This window comes from Danaus plexippus, chromosome 2 (assembly GCF_018135715.1).
Source record: "Danaus plexippus chromosome 2, MEX_DaPlex, whole genome shotgun sequence".
Classification (NCBI taxonomy): domain Eukaryota; kingdom Metazoa; phylum Arthropoda; class Insecta; order Lepidoptera; family Nymphalidae; genus Danaus; species Danaus plexippus.
The window spans coordinates 8,954,515-8,976,542 of record NC_083537.1 but is presented as its reverse complement, the minus strand read 5'-3'; the positions used below and the strand labels follow the sequence as shown (position 1 = coordinate 8,976,542).

At 36.4% G+C, this 22,028-nt stretch overlaps 2 protein-coding genes across 2 annotated transcripts; one reads left to right on the top strand and one right to left on the bottom strand.

Annotated features, from left to right (window-relative positions):
* The first annotated feature begins 126 nt into the window (after window positions 1–126).
* LOC133318843 (probable RNA polymerase II nuclear localization protein SLC7A6OS) lies at window positions 127–5,043 on the top strand. The gene is made up of 4 exons (XM_061521178.1): window positions 127–416; window positions 652–938; window positions 2,144–2,325; window positions 4,621–5,043. The coding sequence occupies exons 1-4, from the start codon at window positions 270–272 to the stop codon at window positions 4,938–4,940; spliced, it is 936 nt and encodes a 311-aa protein (XP_061377162.1). The 5' UTR covers window positions 127–269; the 3' UTR covers window positions 4,941–5,043.
* A 50-nt stretch (window positions 5,044–5,093) lies between these two features.
* On the bottom strand, window positions 5,094–10,353 carry LOC133318967 (zinc finger protein ush-like). Its single transcript, XM_061521635.1, has 2 exons — window positions 7,249–10,353; window positions 5,094–7,139 (listed from the first exon to the last, which is right to left on the bottom strand). The coding sequence occupies exons 1-2, from the start codon at window positions 9,226–9,228 to the stop codon at window positions 6,756–6,758; spliced, it is 2,364 nt and encodes a 787-aa protein (XP_061377619.1). The 5' UTR covers window positions 9,229–10,353; the 3' UTR covers window positions 5,094–6,755.
* Window positions 10,354–22,028: the final 11,675 nt, after the last annotated feature.

Genomic DNA, 22,028 nt, shown 5'->3' with positions numbered 1-22,028 from the left:
GTTGTAATGTTTCGCTTATAATATATATAATTATGTACATATATGTTATAAGCGATAAATTCAGTACCCATTTAACTTTTAATTTTATATGTTATACCGAACCTATGTCAGATTACTTACTGTCAATTGTCAGATCATAAAATCAATTGTTTGCTATCAGTAGTTTTATGTTTTGAATACATTTCTGTCTACTGAATATCTCAAATAAATAAATTAATTTAATCTTGTGTTTAAGTTAAAGTGTTGTTTGATTATTGTAAATAAATAAAATGTCAACGTCTACTATTTTGCGTGTAAAACGCCGGCTTGATGAAAACCCGCAAGATGCTTTAGTACTTGTTTGTAAGCGAATGAAAACGGATAAGGACGAAATATCCCCTTCACTATTTGTATTTAGAGGAAGTGTTGAAAACCAGGTCAATATTCTTCCAGACTCTCACTAACAACTTACTATGCTTTTTTTCTACTTGAACTAATTGATATTTTTTTGTAGGTTAATTGTAAGAAATGTAGTTCTGTATTAAAGATTCATGACTTAGAAAAAACTTGTATGTAGATTGAAAGAATTTCTTTTCCTACTTAGTAGGAATATTTAGTTAGACTGTAATTAAAACTTATGTGGTGAATTGAAAGCTTGTATTGTGATTTTAGGAAAATACGCATGTAAAAAATATAGTACCGCAAAGTATCCCATTAAAGCGTTCAACAAGTGTGAGCAATATCATTCAGAAGATCCGTAAGGAAAGAAAAGATGTTGCGAATGAGAGTCGTTATGAAATTGTGAATTGTAGCCGTGGCCTCGCTCAGTGCAACTCTGACAATTATGATCTAGTTGATCTGGAAAAGAAAGATGGGAAAGAAGATGCACAGTATACCTACGATCTGTATACACCGGTCAAGGAGGACTTTGATATAGCCATGTTGGATAATCTTGTCAGGTAAAATAGAAGTCGTTTAATGACTTAATTTACATATAAAAATTATTTGTCCTGTATCAAGAAGTAGTAGTTGTGTATTGAAATCTGATGTTACTATTTTACTATATTTATAGCTCTGACCTACCCCAAGCTAGTGTTGTATAACTAAGTATCAAGAGTATTCAGATTTTCGTTCATAAACCTATGTTGATAGTATAACATCAGGTTATATAGATTATATTATAGATTATCACCCTCAGCATCACAGAAATCATCTGGATAGTAAATAAAAATAATATTTTTGGACATACTATGCAGTTTTTATTATTTTAAGCTATGTACTCTCACCGTTTATTTGTCATTTACCATAATTAATGACCATGAATAACAAGAGCAACTGACAGACATTTTCATCTCATCCGCCCATGAGCATGATCACTGCGAAGTAACCGAAACATAGGTTATGTAGTTTAGTATAATAAAAAATGCAGAGTAATCTGAATATATTAGTTTTATTTAAATGATTACTCGTGAAGTCTTAGGTATCATCACCTGCATAGTGTCATGGAATAGACCACTGCACCATGGCATTGCACATAAAGAAATGTTTACTGCACAATAGCAAAACATTTTATAGGATATTCTGTAAAAGCTATACCTTCTACTGGGTGTTGAATGCCATGTTACCTGGGGCGAGGAAATCCTCATCAATAATTCTTGGTGGTCTGTCAGAGCAGGCATTCATCCAAAAGATTTACACATTCTCGTGACGGTATTACAGAATTTTCATAGTTTTCTTCATTTGTTATATTAGTAGAATTAGTTATACTATCCATGACTGAGGTACAGGAGTTTGTACTGTAGTCGTTTTTCCAGGAAGTTTACTACATATTTTTTTTAGGCTCATTAATGAAAGCCCTTGAAATAACAAAAAATATTCTTTCGTACTGACTACTTTCTAAAATGTATAAGCAAATGTTTCTCTTTGTGTGTATGTGTTGTGCTACCCTAGTATTCATAAACTACTTGACCAATTGGGATGAGGTTTTATATCTAGATGACAAAGAGTATAGAGATGTCATGACGTTTAAAATGAAGGTGATTCTTTGAGGCTGCAAGTGTAACTTTCGTTTAATTTAAGTAAACCGTTTACACTGTAAAAAGTTATTTTACACTTATTCTATTTTCAAATAATATCTTGCTTGATATATATTTTTTTATTTTAGTATTGAGGATTACAGAACGGATCTCGTATTTGGTACGTATCGGGATTGTGATAATGTGGAGTCTGATGAAGACAGCGAAGATTCCAACGCTGAGAACGACTGGAGGAATGAATACCCTGACTCGGATCCCAGCAGCATCGATGAGGGGGACATGATAAAGGCTGTGGAGAACTGTAATATAGGTAAGAACTGCGAATACATTGCTCATATAAAATTTAAAAATGTAATAATATTAAAATATGAATAATAGATTGTGATGAACTCTTTGTTAATAGATAACTTTAAACATTAAAAAAAAAGATGTTTCGTGATATTTTTTATACATATTCATGTTGAAGTCGGTCCGTTATGAATTGACATAGGTTGGGACTGCCAAAAATGTTAGATAATTAGGAAAATTTCATCGGCTTAGTTAGGAACCATCAGACATATGGTGTCTAGAGTTTCCTCGTGTTTAGAGGCAAGTAATATACGCAAAGATTTTCGTTATGCCGATACTTAGTAATCGAGGGCTGCGAGAAGCAGTGACTTTCGAACCCTAACACTTGGATAGGATTCATAACCGCATACAAATATTATCTATATACATGCTGCATATTTGTATGACGAATAAGCAGCGAGTGGTGTTAGTCACATTGGTCGACTGCGGCGCTAGTAGCGACTAGTTTCCTTCTTCTTCTTCTTTTTGGTTAGAGGCGTTCCCTTATAGAGTTCGCCAATGTCATGGCCGATATTATACTGAACTATGTAAAGAGGGATTTGTGAATGTACAAGGTCGCGACTAGAGACTAAGAACTTCAATACTGCTGAGATCGTTCACCGAGAGCTAGAATGATGATGTATCTAAAAGCGACTTGTCTATAATTGTCCTGCTTTATGTTTGCATGTATTGTTAATGACATTTTTAGCATTTTCTCTAAAGTTATAAAACTATAAAAAGGTTTTGAGGAATATAACATTTAGGATTAGCTCTCTATGGGTATCAGGCATGCAGTGCTCCTTTGTATGTACGGGATGCACTTTTAAAATTTTTAACAGTCCATCACTAACATCATCAGCTATCAAGACTGGCTGTGTCAATACAAGCTGACAATTTGGGTATTCCCCTGATAAATAAGTGTGGTAGAAAACCGTATTATTAATAGATAGGTATTGGGGACACTGTGTAGTTTTAACGTAAACAAAGCTTGTGGATTTGATAATAATCGCGCATAAAGTGACAGCAGTCCGATCAGAACTAATAGCTATATATTTTATAAATCCATCAACTACCTCTGAGCCACGGAAACACCTTAAAACGATTACGATCTGTTCATCACCGCTTTATTAAAGTCATTTAAATCGGAATATCCAGTGGAGATCCAAAAAATTATTATTATTACTACTATTTGAAAACAACAAACAAGGTAAATAAAATAACTTATTTGTGCGTACACGACCTGCTAGCTAAGTAAAACTATCATAATATTTTTTTATTAAAACAAGTAACATTACCTTTTTTCATACTTAAATCTAAACTGCTCACACAGCTTCCCTTTGTAATTATTTTAATTTGATCATCAAACGACAACATTGCAAATGTACTCGTTATTTATTTCGTTATAAACACATCACCCGTACAGAGCTCACAGCTATAATTTTACATAATCTGGAGATAAATTCACTTATTAGCTAATAACAACTTATTCACTCGCGCTCAGACAGACAATAATAACAAAATGACGAAATAAATATTTGAACGGTATACCGACAAGTTAAATAGTCCCTTTTCATTTGACAATAAACTCAGTTTCTATGACGTTTTAACTTTTAAACGACCAGGGTTAAGTAAGTGCCTCTCGGACACTAACACATGCATAGTTTTCGCGCACACACATGCAAGTATTTCCTGCATACAATAGATGTGTATATCGTCCTTGAGATTATATGTATGAAATATGTGCACCGAGTAGTTGTGCAGACGGCCGCTTTGGCTGGGAAGCGGCGCTAGCATCTAGCAGCGGCCGATCGAAAATGTTAGTTTTTACATTTTAAATGTTAGTTTTGATAGATGACTTTTAACAATTTTACCAAATCATGACTCAAATGACATATTAAACGTCTTTACACATTCATATTGCGTAATGTATGATTAAAGAGTATGTAAGTAAGAATTAAACGATGTAGGTTTAGTTGTTGTATGGGTAGAGTGATCTGTGCGGATTTGAAGTTATGGTGTGCACGCCGCGCCGCTGCGAGCCTACATCCTTCAGTTGTAGAACTTTCCGTACGGGCAAAGCGATACGTACTGCGTAATACGTTAGCGTTTTGTGTTATACTATATTTTAATACCCCTAAATTATTTTTATCACTTTCATTTATTTTTCCACTATCTTTTATTTTAAATGTTGATGTATGACAGATAAATTAATTTCATTGAATAATGTTCAGAAAATAAAAGGACTATAAATTAAATTTTTATATGTTTGTTCTGCCAGAAGACGATCTTTCGAGTGATGAGGAAGAGGCACAAATTTATGACGAACAGCCAGATCTGTTCAAGGAGGATGTGAAACGTTTTGGAGCGGCGTACGCCAAGTACAAGGCGAAGGTCTTAGCCGAAGGAGATATAAGTGACAGCCAGAGTTACGTGCACTGCACCGTTAAAGAGATGGATGATGATTACAAAGATGGCAGCGATGATGGCTTCTACTACGGCCAGGAGGAGGACTCGGAACAGTTCAAGGAACAGTACGAAGAGGACTCTGACGAGAAGGAGGATCACGATGCCGATTTGGACGAATATAACCCAGATTGAAGTCATCGTCTTATTTCCTAAGTGTAATCGCTCTGTTATGTCCATATCAAATCATTAGTTTTATAAAACTGTTTCTTGATCTTAATATAAACTATATTTTAAATGTTTTGTTTTTTTTTCTGCGAGCGAGGGTAGTTAAATAAATAGTCAGTATTAATATGTGATAAATAATAATTTATTGTCTGGCGTATTTTACAATATCAATGTACTTGGGTTATCACGCCTCAACACCTACCCGATTACACGTCGAGAATTATTGATACTAATTTTTTGGCCAAGATGTTTCGCAAGAAATACTCCCAACGGCCAATTATCTTTTTTGCTATAGCCATAAATTTTTATTCGAGAATATAACCTTAAACTATTTTTAACACCGAATATGGCACGTCACGTCAGATGCTATTTTAGTGAAGATTTTACAATGTCATGATTGTTTATTGTAAGTCGTTGACAAATTGCATATTAGAATTATATTTTTACAACATGAGATGTGAAATTATAATTTTTTAATACTTTAAGAGTATTTGATTATATCAAAACTGAAGTTTCAAACGGAGCAACAGAGAGGTTGGTTTTATACAGTCTGCCAATGACTTAACGACGTTACATTAGGTCACAGTTAAAAGATCAATGCGGCCGTTTACCCGAAAATTTAAACAATTCGAGACTTATTCCAAAGTTTATAGACAAACACAATAAATACACATGCATATGTATATCTAGGGAATAAGTCTTGTATTCACTTACAGCTAGGATTATAATTAGTGAGATACCTATAAATGCAAATTACAATAATCTAGCGATGCTTTGGCATTGACAAAACATGGTATTTTGTGTTAACGTGAACTCTTGTATCTTTCAGTTCATGTTTATTATATTACATAAAGTATTTTATATGTCAATCTGTTACATCGAATCTTACTTATTGTTAATCCAAAAATATTTGGGTAATATTTTTATTAATTATACAGCTTCTAGCTTACAAAAAGCCTCGCCTCAAGCAGACTTCCATTATAATTTATTGACCCGAGGGGTTATTACAATATGTATAAGGATTCTGTAGTGTTTAAATATGCAATAACATTACCTTAGCGTTTACTCCTTTTAAGATAGTACTAGACGACACCGACTGTATACGAAACACAATTCAAGTTATCGTGTACGTACAACATCGAATCGTATCGTGTTACGGAAGATTCACAAATATAAAGATACAATCCCTCTCAAGTTACAATGTCCACTTTAGCAGCAGTTTACAATATAGAGACAACTGGTCAGTAAAATGGAATGAGCATTCAATTGATTATCTAGAATTGCAAAGTTCATCTAAAAGTTATTCTAATAGTAAACAAAATTAACAACAAAGAAAGAACAATCACTTAAAACGAATGGTAATAAAATTTAGTTATATAGCGATAATATCTTTACAAATATTTACAATTTGGTATTTTAACGTATACTAATACAATTACGAAAAGGTTAACTTTAACTATCAAACAATTTACATAACAAGGTTTAACAAAACAGGCCATATGAACGTCAGCCGACATTTGTCACTCGTCACCGTTCACGCACATTTTCTTCCATCGACGTTTTGGTTTCTTATATGCAGTACGAGTGTAATATTATACAATATATATATATATATATATATATATTTAATTTTAATTATTGCACGTAATTTAATAATTCCGAAAATGTAGATATACACTTTATAAGTTAGGCTTCGAAGCAAATAAAGCTAAGAATTAAGATATATTTAAGGTATTTTATAGATTTGGAAGCGTAAAAAGAAACGCGATTTCATCAATGTCGTTATTGTGATTTAACAACGGACACATCGTGCACACGAGCGGGGACGTTGTTGTTGGCCGCTGCGTCCTGATTGGCCGCGGTGCAATAGAACTGTTTGTGTGCTTTATAAGTGTTAACGTATTTAAAGGATATGTTGCAGGATTTGCAGAAGTTGGGCGTGTCTTCGTCTACGTCAGGTTCTTTTTTGATGTCGGGTGGCGGCGATGTTCTGTCGGGTTCTGGTTCGTCGGCGTGCACGAGTCGTGCGTGTCGGACAACATTCCCGCGGTAAGTCGATGTGTACGCGCACGAGCTGCAGCGATGGACGCGCTCGCCCGCAGCGGGGGCCGGCGAGGTACTCTCGCGACTTTCCTCTTCGAGCACGCAGGATATGTAGCTCTCTTCCTGGAATTGAGCAATGAGACTGTTAGTAATAGTTTGACTTTAAAATTAAATTCGAAATGGAAGTTTTGCTATTATTATAATACTTTATATTGTAATTGTAATGAATTACCTGCAAATCAGAGGGCTTTTCACGGAAGTGAACTCGGATGTGTGTCCTCATACCACGTAGAGTGTTTCCTCTGTATTTGCAAATGGTGCAACGGAAAGCTTTCACTCCCGCATGCGCCTCCATGTGTCTCTGAGCAGCGGCGGCTGTTGGAGAAACAACATCGCAGCAAGGACACTTCCAACCACCGTCTGACCCCGAAGAAGGTCTTGATGTTTCTAGAACAGCTCGCGGAGAACGCGTCTCTCTTTTCGTGCAGTAGTAGGATTGATGAGTCGTTAAGTTATCGTAGGAACTGAAATGTATGCCGCACGCCATACAGATGAGCTGTCGGTACTGAGCCGGAGGGCCTGGTTCAGGGGGTGCCGGGCTGGCCCGCTCGTCTCCGCCGCCAGCGGAACAGTAGTGCCGTTTGTGTATACGGTAATTATCGAATTTGCAAAAAACTATATTGCACTCCTGGCACTTTGAAACTCCTTGCTTTACTAGAACTTGTGGAGAAACAGTCGTTATTGGATCTGTAGTCAGACGCAAAGCTAAGGAAGGTGGGAATGCTGGGGGAGGTATGACGGGTGAAATTTTATCTTCTGACGGTGAAGGTACGCTGGGCGGCTTTGGAGTTGGATCTCTTGAATTCTTTCTCCGTCGTTTCGGTGAACTCTCTCCACTAGGTGACGATGACCGCCTCGAAGGTGATGGAGTTGCAGGAGAGGCAGGTAAGGATGGAGCACATACTATTTGTTCTGGTGTCGTAGAACGCATTCTGTTCTCTTTTTCGTGCTCATCCGTAGTTACCGACTCTGGTGTACGACGAACACTCAGATCTAAAGGTGTAGCACCATCTCTTGACGGTTCTCGGGGTCTATTTGCCGATTTTAAAACCTCGGGTTCCTTTACCTCCGTATTTACATTTGGTAACGCACGACTTATAGGTTGAAACGTTCCGTTTGGCAACCAAAAGCATGGCGTATCGGGATCTGGCAATGTTGCACCAGGAAGAGTGCTAGCGCTTCTCAAAAGTGAATATGGGACAATTAGTATTGGATTAGTCGGTAATGCTAACGCATATTGATTCTGAGCTGGTGGGGTTGCACCGGGGGAAGTGGGAGCCGATCCCGATGTGGTGGAACCCGCTCGGGCTGTGGGTAAAACTTGCTTGACAATCTGTCTCGTGTTACAGTAATGAGCCTTATGAGCACGATAAGTCTTAATGGAGCTAAAATGAATATCACAATCAACACAATAACGGTCCTGGGCTGGTTGTCCATCAGTCGCTTCCCCGTTGGATGTCGGAGGTGGTACTGGAGTACTACTACTTATAGGTGAAGAAGAATGCATACGCATATGACGATTTAAACTAACTTTCTTATCTGCGCTGTATGAACAGTAAGTACAGGCGTATTGTTTCCCCGGAGGTCGTGGTGTTTTCGAATCACCACTCGAGTCATCTGCTACTGTTTCTGTCGGCACATCTGTTCCATCAGGTTTCGATCTCCGTTTGGAGCAGTAATGCTCTTGATGCGCTTGTAACGTACTTAATGAAGAATACCGTATCCCACAAGGAATGCATGTGTAAGCGGGCGGTGCCGCTACAGCTGGGGCTCCGGGAAAAAGAGCTGGGAAATTCGCTGCTGTGAGATTAAGGAAATCCCTCGCTTGTTGTGCTGGTGACGGCGCAGGCGGCGAAGGGGATGGCGGTTCGTGTTTCAGAGTTGTGGCCTGAGGTGCGAGAGCGGGATCGGTCGCCAGTCGAGTGTTCAGTCGAAGGCGCGGCGGTGAGGTAGCTGCTGAGCCTTCGGACGCCGGTGAAGCTCCTCCACTAGAAGCCGGTGGCTCACCGCCCGAGCTTGGTGTGCGAGGTTCTCCAGGCATCGCCTCGCTCTCGTTTCCCCATTCCTCGTCCTCACCTGAAAAAATTAAAATACATCTTTTAACGTGCACACTATCATTAATAATATGCAAATGGATTTTAGAGTAGTTCATGCTAATAAAAGAAATCGACCATATCGGCTCCTATTAGCGTTGTTAGTGCGGAGTGATGGAAGCGGTTTTCTCGCGATAGTCGTCACCCGTCACGTTTCAGCCACTATCGGTCGACGTCAAACAGATCAGGGCTTCGGTCGAGGCATACATTAGCGCTCCTAATTGAGACGTGCTCGCTGTATGCAAATATCTCCGCGTGGGTGGGGTTTGTGAATTTGAGTTACAAGCAATGTTCTACAATAGTTTCCGTGCAGTGGGAGAATTAAACGGTCCATCCTTCAGATCGGATCGGTCACATGAGCGAGACCCTCGTCAGTCAACATTGCGCGTGAGTATGCTTTCGACCATAGGACAAACAGAATAAAAAGTTAACGGCCCTTGTTGTAATTGGATCTGATTTCCAGAAAATGCTCGCTCACCTTCCTTTTTGAGCGACAACGATCTCGACCGGGCGAAGAATTAACCTATCTTTCGCTCAGCGATCTCAACTCAAAATGCCAATTAATGAGAGGCTCAACTTCATTCTCTTCGCCCCTGTGAAGATCATTATATGGGCACGACAACGAGATGAACGCGACGATTGGCGCGCGCGCCGACTGCCATCTCGCGGTAACGAATGCCATTTGAATCGGATTGCGTTCGGGTCACGCTATCCTAGTCACAGCGCATTACGATTGGCTGTTAGGATCCCGCAGTGACGTGCGATTGGTTCGGTTAGCTGTCGATGTATCAGCCAGCTTAATGTCGCCGTCATAGCGAACGCGGTTTATCGCGCTTCGTTAGTTGCGTTCGAGCTCCCGTTTTTCCTTAAGTAAGTTATAACTTGTGATTGTTGAGAGAGGTTGAATGTTCCATCAGATAGATGGCGTGACTTGGTGTCGTTTAAACGACTTTCGCAAAACCGAATGTCGATTCGTTAAATGATATTCATCAGTATCCTTTTGTCTTTATAAACATGTCAAATAATGTTGCTAAAACGGTGTCCATGTGAGAGGGCGACGCAAAGGCATGAAGCCGGCGTATTATATTTGAAACGTCAGGAGCCCGCATCGCTTTGGTGTAGCGGCGATCAAAATGACTGAAGTTCTTGAAAGCAAAGGCCTTAGCGAAACTCAAAGAGTTAAAGCTGTGTTGATTATGTTACCTACTGAGTAATTTAAACAAATACACGCATAATTATATTCAAGTATACGTTTTTTTTTTAATTTAATAAAATTCTCTCTTTATTTTAAAGTGTCACCTAGTCATTCAATTGTCCGATATGACCAATACACACCATTCAGAAATTGTATAAGTCGGACAAACATCGGACACGTGCCTACATGTTTATAAAAAAAAACAAAAGCCGCCATCTTGTCCTTATGTTTATCTGATCGGAGATCGGAGCCCAATTAAAATAGTCGTGCATCGGCCCAGTCAGAATCGACGCGATACAGATCTGATGCTGTTACACTGGTGACCGATCACCTAGAGAATATCTGATTTCATTAAATTTAATTTTTTACTTACATTTGTCTCTAACAAATTTAACTGCTATGTCACAATTAAGTATTATTTAAATCTAAAATTGAGACACCTCAATATAATTATAAAAAAATTGCCACAGCGAGACATCTTAAGCAAAAGGCGTTGTCAAACCAATTTGTTAAAAAAATATTAGAAGGTTATCTATTTCTCAATCAGGTAAAAAAAAAAAATTATAATGTCAATGTCACTTTTTTTTCTTCTTTATAAATTCTTCTTACTTTTTATAGTTTATGTGTTTGTTTAAGCGGAATAAATAGAAATATTTATTTAGAGGCCTTCGGGAAACGGATCGTATGTATGGAATTAAAATTTATATAATAGGTAGGACTATTCATGTGGCACCTCAGAATCCTAATCAACAACTGATATCTCTTGAAAACAAATTGATGACGGAAATCGATAGTCGAGACTTTAAAAGCCTATATTGGTTGACGATAAGCGCGAATCTTATAATGCTAACGTAAAATCTTAGAACTTAATTTATCTCTCATTAATTTGAATTTCCTTTATTGTCCATGCGTTAATATTGAATGTAAGTAAAGTTCAAAATACTTAGTTCATAATACAGTTTAGAAAACTTTTGTTTTTTCTTTTTATTTGTAAAATATTGACGTAGAATTAGCTTATGAAAATTATAATTGAAAACCATATAATATACCAATACGTTTATTAACCAAAGTATATAGTCAGTTACAAGAACTTACTCAACTATAAATTTTATATATATAGCGACAAAGAACTATAATATAAAAAAAATTATAATGTAACAGCAATCCGTCATTCAACATATAAAACCTTATATTATAAACGAGGTTAAAGTAACAAGCCAACATTAGTATTAATTTAATCTGTAACACTAAGCCCAGTAGTCGAATGTCACACAGCGCACAGATTATAAAGGAACCGTTGAGTTGTCTATCAGAGATCTCAAGCAAGTGTCTGGCGAAGGCTGGACGTCGTGCGTCACGATCGGACGTGGATTTACATATCGCGGGAGCGATTCCGCTATCCTGCACTGCTATTTGTAAATATATTTTAATGGTCTCCCACAAATTCTGTTTATTTTTAGACACGTCGATTCCTTATATTATATATTGTGATGGACGTCAGGCTGTTCCTTCGACGCCTCGCCTACCGACTTTCATTTTAATAGTACCTATTTTTATATGTAGCAAAAAGTAATATATTCCGTCGTAGTGCACAGCGCTATAGATTGCGCTTATCGGTGTATAAGAAGCGTGGAACAAAAACCAGAGGGGGGGAACAGTGAAGGCTTCCTTGACGGACTCCAGCCAGTATATCCAGATGTCGTCAGCGATAACTCGCCGCAGAACAGAGTACTGTATTATTTTAAAACATTCGCATGTGGGTAGTTGGTGAATCTCAGATAAACATTTACAAATGCCTACCTACAGCTAGACATACCGTGGGATAAAGACATCAATTAATGTATCACAATCGTTCTTTCTGTTTCTAATATACATGTACAAATATATATTTTCCAACATTTGTGAAACAATTTATATGACTCAGCTACAGTTACACAAGTTAATAAATAAGTTACCTACTACCTATTTAATATTTCGCTGGATTAATTAATGCCACACAAAAACAAACGACTTTGATAGAAAAAGTATTTTTCTTCATTAAAATATACAGCCACACGCCTGAGTAAAGTTTTTAATGTCACAGGAGTTACATATAAAGAAAAGTTTAACTCGCTGAATCAAAGCAACCCTTTTAGCGAGGGCCGTATCTGGCGCGGGATCTCTAACAATGATTGATGTAACCAGCTTTATATTCATAAGGTGTTGCGATTTTACATTAACGTGCTAAATATCGGATATGTTAATACAAGGTGATCACTAATTCAGAACTCCCAGGACCGTGAGGGCTTTGTTTCAGCTTAGGAACACGTTCAATTATAAATACTTTATTTATTCTATTTAATTACCATATACATTTTATGTTTGTTTATTTTAATGAACGTTCCATTGTAATAAGAAACAAGAATTCCCGACACACACAAGATCCACGATAACGAGGAAATTAAAGAGTTTTCTGGTAATGACTCGCGTACAGACACGAACACTACGCACTTGACATTAACATATATATTGTTTTTAATTAATACTTAAACACACCCGCGGACCGGAGTTATAGTGACGTATTACATGTCACTTTTGATATATCGATAATCGATAGCGAGTCATATACACCTGTACGAGAGGGATTCGAATTACGATAATTTATTTCTTATTCTCGACTATTAACGCGATAAATATAGTAAAAATAACTGAAGTAACAATGTCCGGTTAATAATTTAGTTTAATGAGTAACGCGTAATGAATAAATTAAAAGACTGACATGAAAGCACAATTACTAGCCATATTCTGAATCTAGGTGCACTAACTCAGAAGCAAGCAAACACGGCAGTCGGTCATTTGCATTACTATCGACTTTTTAAATCTATGCAAAACGAAACGATACGAGCTCGGGCTCACGAGACTTGGCGTAAAAAAAGGCAATATACGGTTGATTAATAACTGGAGTTATGATTGTGTTACACGTACAACGAGAACACTTCACGGTACGGGGGAATGTAGTAACAATATGATTACACGTGGTATAGGAACCGAGTCGACGTTATTAAACTGCCAAAAAGAACTAGTTCATTAAATTAAAGATATCGAAAGCGATAAGTACGGTAAAAGTTGCGTGTACGCAACGCTGGAGGCGGCGAAAGAGGGCGGAGCCCTGGGACCGACGACGTGACGGAATCCGAGCCCCAATCGGATCGGATCTTGATTGTAATTATAAGAATCGATACATCGACTTTGTATCGAATATTAATATGTCGATTGCGAACGCGGCGATAGCTTTGATACGTTCGTACGAAATTCGCGTGCGTTAAATGCGTAATTCTATATGACATTCCGAGAAAATGATTCCAGATAAAGTTCCGCAAATGATCGGAGATATTTAAATGACACGACACATTAGCTATTCCTGATGACGGCCGACTACTGGCGTGTTATTAGTCTGACACATAGTTATATCTCAAGGTTTCATTCACCGAAAAGGCTTTATAATCACGTCTGTTACTTTATTACTTGTGGTCGAAGAAGTTAATTATAAAAATTACTACTATTTAGAAGTAGAAAAATAATTATTAATATTTTATTTCTAATCTATAAATATCAATTTATACGATCTAAAGGTATGTAACAAATAACAATTTTCACTTCGTAATAAGTATTGTTCGATATCAGATACAGATACCAACACTAGACAAACTCAATATGTAATAACAATAACCTTACAACACAAAACAAGAGTAACATCGAATCGTTACATCACTATCTCGATAAAGGATATCGACACGCCTACGACACAGAAATAATTAACTCGGTTCGGTTAACAGCTTGTCCGACAACCGCTACCATACCAATTACTACCGACTATCGATACAAAACAGCCCAACACTATTTTTAAAAAATAAACTTGTTTAAGTCTTTGATGGATCGCTGCACGATCTATTACGGACTCCGGTGTTTTGTTACACTGCTTAATGTCATTTCAGATTTAAACACAGTTAAAAGAAATATTATAGTGTGCGACATGAATAAGTGTCACTTAAAATGTATGTATATTACGTCACCGTAGTGTTTTTTATATCTATAGTAATTTATCTTTTTCATGTATGGTACATAAATATACAACAGGACCGACTTCAATACACCTGTATATATGACTTTGGCTCGATGCTAAACAATAGAATATTATTTTTATTGATATTTATAAGTCACTCGTCTTTCGTTGCGTAAGTAACATTACCGATCGGCCGATATCTACAACAAGAGACGTCTGATAAATCAGAGCTGACATTTAACGAGTCAACGTTTTATGAAAACGATTTTAATTGCCATCGGTACCAGAACTGGATAAGAGATGGCGCTGATAACGGACGTAATTTGTATAATTAAAGTAAATCGCAGAGATCGCTATCATTTGCGATATAGTAAATGTTCGAATAAACGTCAGACGACCGTGTTGATAATATAAGGTGCGGAGCGGAGACAGTATTGTAATTATGACTTGAGCTTATACAGGGCGTTCAACGGTGGAGTAACTTTGAAGAGTTTTATTTTAACATTCTTAAAATCACGTCAACTCTCTCTTCTCACAATCGTTTTCTTACTATTTGACATTGTAGACAAGATGATTCAGTTTTAGTTAGATTAAAATAATTTAATCAAAGAAGATCATGTTTTGATTACAAAAAATTGCATTATTAGGGAAGCATATAATAATATAGTGATGTGCTGGACGAGTATCGATTGTTGAAAAAGTCCCGTTCCGATTGTGGCAACAGTAAAGTTGGAGATTTGAAAATTAGCATTTTTGTCGTATAACTCTGGCGGTGTCTCGGTAAGCGCCCGATACCGACCAGCCGACGTTTTTTTTTAACGTTTTTTAAACGGATTGGAGTTTAAAATATTTCTCTATTCGCTGCCAAAGTCTTTTAGTGTTCGGAAAAAGAAATATGAACGTTTAACTTCATTGGTATCCATTGTTCTTGGTTTAATTAACATATTGTCTAACCAGACATCACCACTTAATAACATATGGGTATAAACCCATAAAGTGGACGGCAAAATACTTTCCTAGTTAACTTTTTTAACAACAAAGTTTCAACTAATTGACTATAAATTGGAAATCAATCAAAATGTAGCAAAAAAGCTTCTAAAACCGTTGACCCTTTATCTCCAGCGGCAGCTCATTGGGCCAGAGCCGAATTTATGTCGTCGAGTAATCCAGCCCATTTGTATAGATAATTTTTATTATTGCCATCTCTCCGAAGCCGGCCCTGACGATAAAGGAAAGAGTTTGTAATGACGATTTAAGTAAAGATGTATGCCTTTCCGCTGATAACTCAGGAATTCGGTGGAATTTTATAAAAAAATACTCAGGGTTGTACCGTCATTTATAATTTATAGAACTTTAACGATCGTAATGTTATTTTTTGGTTACGTTTTAATGGTATCCGTTTAGTGTCGACTTATAAGAACGTCCATTATATATTTTATTATCCCATAAGGCATGCAAAACAAATTAAAAACTCGCGAATTTTTAATTTTTACGATATTGAGACTTCACCGAGATAAGACTGTACCCAAATAAAGATACGTCTCAATGGTATTTAATCATTGCGATAAATCCAGTAAATGGACTTCATATCAGCTGAACTTGGATATTAATGGCACTTAGAAGTGATACGCGCTGTTTGGTTTAGACGTCAGGGCTTACCGCTCATACATAACTTTATAAATATGGTCTTAACAGAACGTCTATTTAACCGTCATTAGTATTTCTTAAGTTGAAAATATATAATGATCGATTACATAATAATCCCGTTTAATAGTGTCGGAAGACTAACGAACCCCAAGTACCAGCCCTAACGCAGACAATAAAGTATGCGTGTAAACTATTTCGACCAGGGCCACACTGAGTTTATCTGCACCCGCTCTTATGCGCTATCAGTAGGAGTGCATTAGTCGTCGATAATACAACGATAAAACAGATTGACCGGCGCCACGCTCGATGTCGATTATACTCGATACAAAAAAAGAATCGATTCCAGCCGATAATGATGTCATGTCCCCGCCGTCTTCATTGTGAATTCCTCTGTTATGTATCCACGATAATGTTTAATTGTTGTTCATAAAAATGATAACACATTAGTCGCTAGATCTAATTATTTAATTTTACTTTTTCATTAAATAATCGAATTGGATGTACTTTCATATTTATATAATAACTATCACGTTATAAATTTCAAAGTGTTTGAAACATTTTCAAACTGTCATTGCTGTTGATGGTACAAAACGGTTGCTATATTTCCCGCTGAAATGAGAGCCCGCATCATACATCGTTTTTCACGGAGCTCATTCTGTGGCTTATTTATCAAGTTTCCCTTCAAATAACCTTTATTTATTCATTTAGCTATGAAAGACTCAATTTTGTTTATTCGACAAAATAGTAACGCTAATGATCAGTCGCCATTTTGGAAGGTTTTGTCCGCGACGTGTAACGTCAAAGGCGGGGTTACATTGCTAATGTATGCGCCATTTGTTTAGTTTTTGTGTTAGTGATTAGGATGCGCCGTAGCTAATGACTGGTGAAAGATAATATTGTTTAAACCAACCTACTAGCCCTATTAAACACGCACATCTATAAGTATTTAAGATATAAACATAGGAACGTTTTTATTGCATTCCGTTTCATGTGGAGTTTGCGGTCTACACTTTATCGAAACAAATAAAAACTATGTTATCAGAGGAGATCGGAACGCTATTCAAATAAATTTAAAAGAACTCGCGAACTTATGACACACGAAAAGAGAATGAATGTATTGGTACATCAAAAAAAGTCGAGATCAGAGAGAGCCTGCCGTCTGCCGAACTCTGAACGAACAATCGTCCAGCTGAATCCTGAGCCAGCTATCGGGATCGCAGCCTGTTCTCACATCATTACCCGCGCCGACGACTACAAATTTACATCCAACACAATGGACTATCCGCCATCGAGGCATCATTAAGGTGATTCCGATAGCGCCACGGACCGTCGCTACTAAATCGATCTAACCGCACGGAAACTTCCACGCGATAACCGACCTTAACACCAGGCCTCAGGATGTCGTTCAGCTTGTAAGAAATCCGCTCCCAGCCTAACACTGAAATATAACATTATGAGGGAACGCCATAAGGGATCTCCTCGTGTTTCCAGTTATGAATTTTATATGCTTTGAGATAAAGTTTAAAACGCCTTGCAGCTCATGATGTTTGTGAAGGATCAGTCTTAAACTCGCGGACCATCGAGCTCACAATGGAACTTATAATAGGCGATCGTGGATTTTTGATGAAGAAATTGTACGCAACTCGGTTATGACATTATACAAATTTTCGGTTACAAATTTATTAAGGAGTCATATTGAAAAAAATATCTATTTACAATTAAGCAAGCTATGTATATAAGTATATATATTTTATTATATGAATCAACTGTCAACTCCTTAAATTTTGATAAATTTATTTATTAAGCTGAGCTTAAAATAATGTGCTTTGTAGGAAATATCATTAATAGTTCATAAATAATAAACGTATACATCAAGTGAGTTTGCATACAATACCCTTCGTTAGGACAACGAATGACATACGTTTAGATTTTTAAAGATCCACACTCCAAACAACTAAATTCCTGGAAGAAATTTCGTAAGCAATAAAACCAATTGTAACATTATCGATAATCTACAAGGTACATGACGAAAACCGAAACAATTGGCCCCATATGAGTCCAGATAAGGTGAAACAAGGGAAAAATACGAGATAATGAGATCGCATCTGTAAACAATGGTACTTGGATCACGGTCTCATTAGCTAGCTCGTGTTACGACACAGACTATACAACACAGTAGACCAACCGGTGTCATCCACGTTAACTATTGACATCAGATTCAATGGGTACAATAATAATTTACAAAAACAATTTACTATATTTAAAATAGCAATAAAGGTTTTATATTTCATGACGTCTATATCGATTAGTTAGCGCACAACTAACCATTACAGTTTATTTTTAGATGATTCCTCCGATAAAAAAATAATTTGCATATCGTAAGCGATAAAATACCATCCGCTATCAAAATTGGAATCTGTAATAGTATAATGGGAGATGAAAACGATTTTAATCATGCTGTTAAAGTTATCTTTATATAAATCACTAATATTTTACTCGTCTTACGAAACATGTGCGACATAATTGGATGTTATATGTTTATGAGTATACCGATGTCGTTATTCTGTGTACTTGCATGTTCCGATCCGATTGTGAAAATTTTGTTCAAATCCATCGATGCAAGTAATTTGTTATCGATAAACTTAGCCCTATGCCACATAATTGGACGCTTGTTTGTTGAAAACAAAGGGATTCGTGGGAGCATATTTTACTTAGCTTTTATATAAGAAAAAAATATTATTGTTATAAGCAATTTTATTTAAATATTTACTGTTGATATAGCAACACTTTTTTTAAATACTTCCGTTGTGTTAATGTTGAATAATAATGAATTTGTAGAGTCGTCTCAACGCCAATATTTAAATGTTTGAGATGTTACACATTTATCAGCGGCGTATCAAAGAGATAAATAGGACATATTAACATAAAACTATTTATATAATCTGTCAAAACAATTAAATAATATAATACTATTATTTATTCATCATTAACGATACGACATTTAACCAGAGAACATTAATTTGTATATCTATTAATCGATTAAAGTAATCAATCTATTTCAAAAAAATTTATCACAACATAGAATTCAAAAACATGATCCGTAAAACGGCTCAAGTAACTTGTCTGCCAGCAAACCAGTACGAGTTAACAAATCGGCTACAAATCTCCGGCTAGGCTTTCGCGTAAATATCTCAGCAGGTTAGCACGCGTCCACGCCTGACGCCGCTACAGTACAACATCTCGAAACCATTCTACAAATGTTTCTTTGAACTTTGACAGCAAAAAGTATTCTCATCCAATAACGTATCTTTCAACTTGACTGTAAAAGTATTTTCATCCAAGAAGGTTCCATAATATGATGTGATATTAAAAAAAAAAACTGTGGTAATTTGTAAACGGAACGTCATAGGATAGATAAATGTGACAGATGGCATTAGTGTACTAGCTGTCCTCGCATGCGATTCGCGAGTCGCGATCGGTTTGGAGATAGGCAGCGAATGACAATAACCCGACAGGGCACGATGTCGCCGCGATACTAACGTGTGGTCACTTACTTTTTACTCGATTATAGATTGTATTGTGTTATGAATCGATATTTATTTTGAATGTCCCATGAATTATATAAGAATTCTTGCTATACGTGCTGATGTTTGGGATGTCTCGTGAATTTTATTCGAGTTTTCTGTACGTATCGGCGCCGCTTTGTATGGGACGTTTTAAAGGCTATTGAGAATTTAAAATGCGTTCTGCGGTCGTTAAGGATGTGTGTTCCGGATGTGTGAACCGACTTAAGAATGCTGCGGAGATTCAGCGAACACTTACCTAGAAGGAGTATATAACATTTAGCGAAATTCATATACTGTGGAAAATATGGTAGAAGACATTGTCCAACATCGCAGACGAGAATACAAATGTTAGTTTGAAACATTAATGTCTGAAGCATAGTCTGCGCCCTTGTCCTAAATCGTGGCTGACACGATTTCACTTAATAACCCAAAACACACATGTAGGTGTGTGAGATCACTATCACACGCACACACGCACACACGCACACAACACCATGACAGTGCGACTTGGGTTTTAATTTTTTATCTACTTGAGGGTGAAATTTGACATACCCTTGTAATCTCATTTTAACGTCATTTAATTAACCTGTACAATTTGTTTAACAAATAAGTAAAACTTATATAATGTTTATTTATGAAAGGAGAGCGTCACTGACGAATGTTGCATATAATATAATGCACAGTATATAGTCTGATAATATATCAAGTGAGTTATCAGTTTCATAATCTGTGGAAGCCCCATACGTCTATGGCACCGATGACAGGACGCGCTTCGTACGACCGACTTATGGTAATGGCGAATACTTTTACTTCACCATCACGCGATATTTATTTGTTATTTCCGCATTCCCCGTTTTGACAGATGATAAAACTGTTATGGAACACAATGTTGCACATTAATATGAAAAAAATATAATATCTATGGTGTCTTTGTTCTCTTTGTCGTTATATTAAAAAGAAATTACGCTTCATTGTTTTAAAATATATATGGCCGTTATTTTTCCATATTTTTGATGGACAAAATTTAGTTTTTACAAGAAGCTATTTGAAGTTTCTTCAGGTTTTCCAACAACAGATTACTTATACGATATTCTGTTAAGATAAAAACTTGTCTGGTGGTTACGAACAGGGACCACCTTCTATGGTAATATGCTTATCGGATATCATTTTGGTTAGAAAAAGAATTTATATTTAATATTATACAACATAATAAATATCAAATGTTATTTTTGAATGAATTTCCCTGTGATATTTATATGAGGGGTTGCTTGTATTACATTACAGCGCAGGACCTCTACCTGTGGTCCACGAAATATTCTGTTTAAAAAAATCACCAGAGAACAGATAGATTCGAAAAAAAAACTTAAATCATTCGAATGAAAAAATGGAATTCTTATACAGTAGAAAGTGCTTCTTGCTGTTTACAAAACTTTGTTTGTTAAGTAAATATAAAAGTATTGTTGTACTTTTCATTGTTTGTTGTTAATAAATTCTTAAAAGGTGCCTCGAAAAGTGCGTATGAACACGCTACGATAGCGTGACACATTTCGATAAACACTGTGTCACGCTAATTTGACGTAAGGGATCACTTTGACATCTGTAATATAGATTATGCGAACATCTGAATTTATTGGTTCTTTTTTGTCTGTGGTGTATGGTCGTCCTTTAATAAAATCGAGACTATATAACTTACTAGTGCTAAAACAAAGTGTCAACGATTTGAATTAATTAACTACTATGTTAAAGTATTTAGATATTTAATATCTAGATAGTAAAAAATAAAATAAAATAAGGGATTTTGTTGTGATTATATTTTTTTTTTCTTCAATTAGAATATGAAGCTAAGGTGGATATTCAGTTGGACATAAGAGCGCTCCCAAACCGCGCCTAAAAATGTCGTGTGATTACGACTTGCATGCTACATGAGATAGGCTAATGAAAATATTATAACCTATTTTAATATCGCTAAGGGTCTGGGAGGATGATTTTATATTTCATGTGTGTTACTTTGTATGCTACAAAATTTTTGTATATCTATATGTATCCCCAAACTATAAGATATTTAAAATTAAAGGCATCTTTAAATAAATAATGAACGTAGTAACTAAACAAAGAGTATTCCTACAACAATTCAAATTTTAACAGAACATTGAAAACGTGGGTGCGACCGATAATAATCTGTATTGTCAACGCTAGGCTGGACTTTGTGGACTCAGTTAATAGATTCCGCATCGAACCTTGTACCTTGTAGCTTGTCTTGTAAGGATTTATTGTGAGCGAATCGATCTGCCCATCTTAAAGAACCTACCTCGTTATACGGACGTCTCGTCCCGACTTAAAAAACTACCTTCCGATCGTGGAGAGCTGACAATTTAAAATTTCTCGTTTGTTGTCATTTTAAATTATATT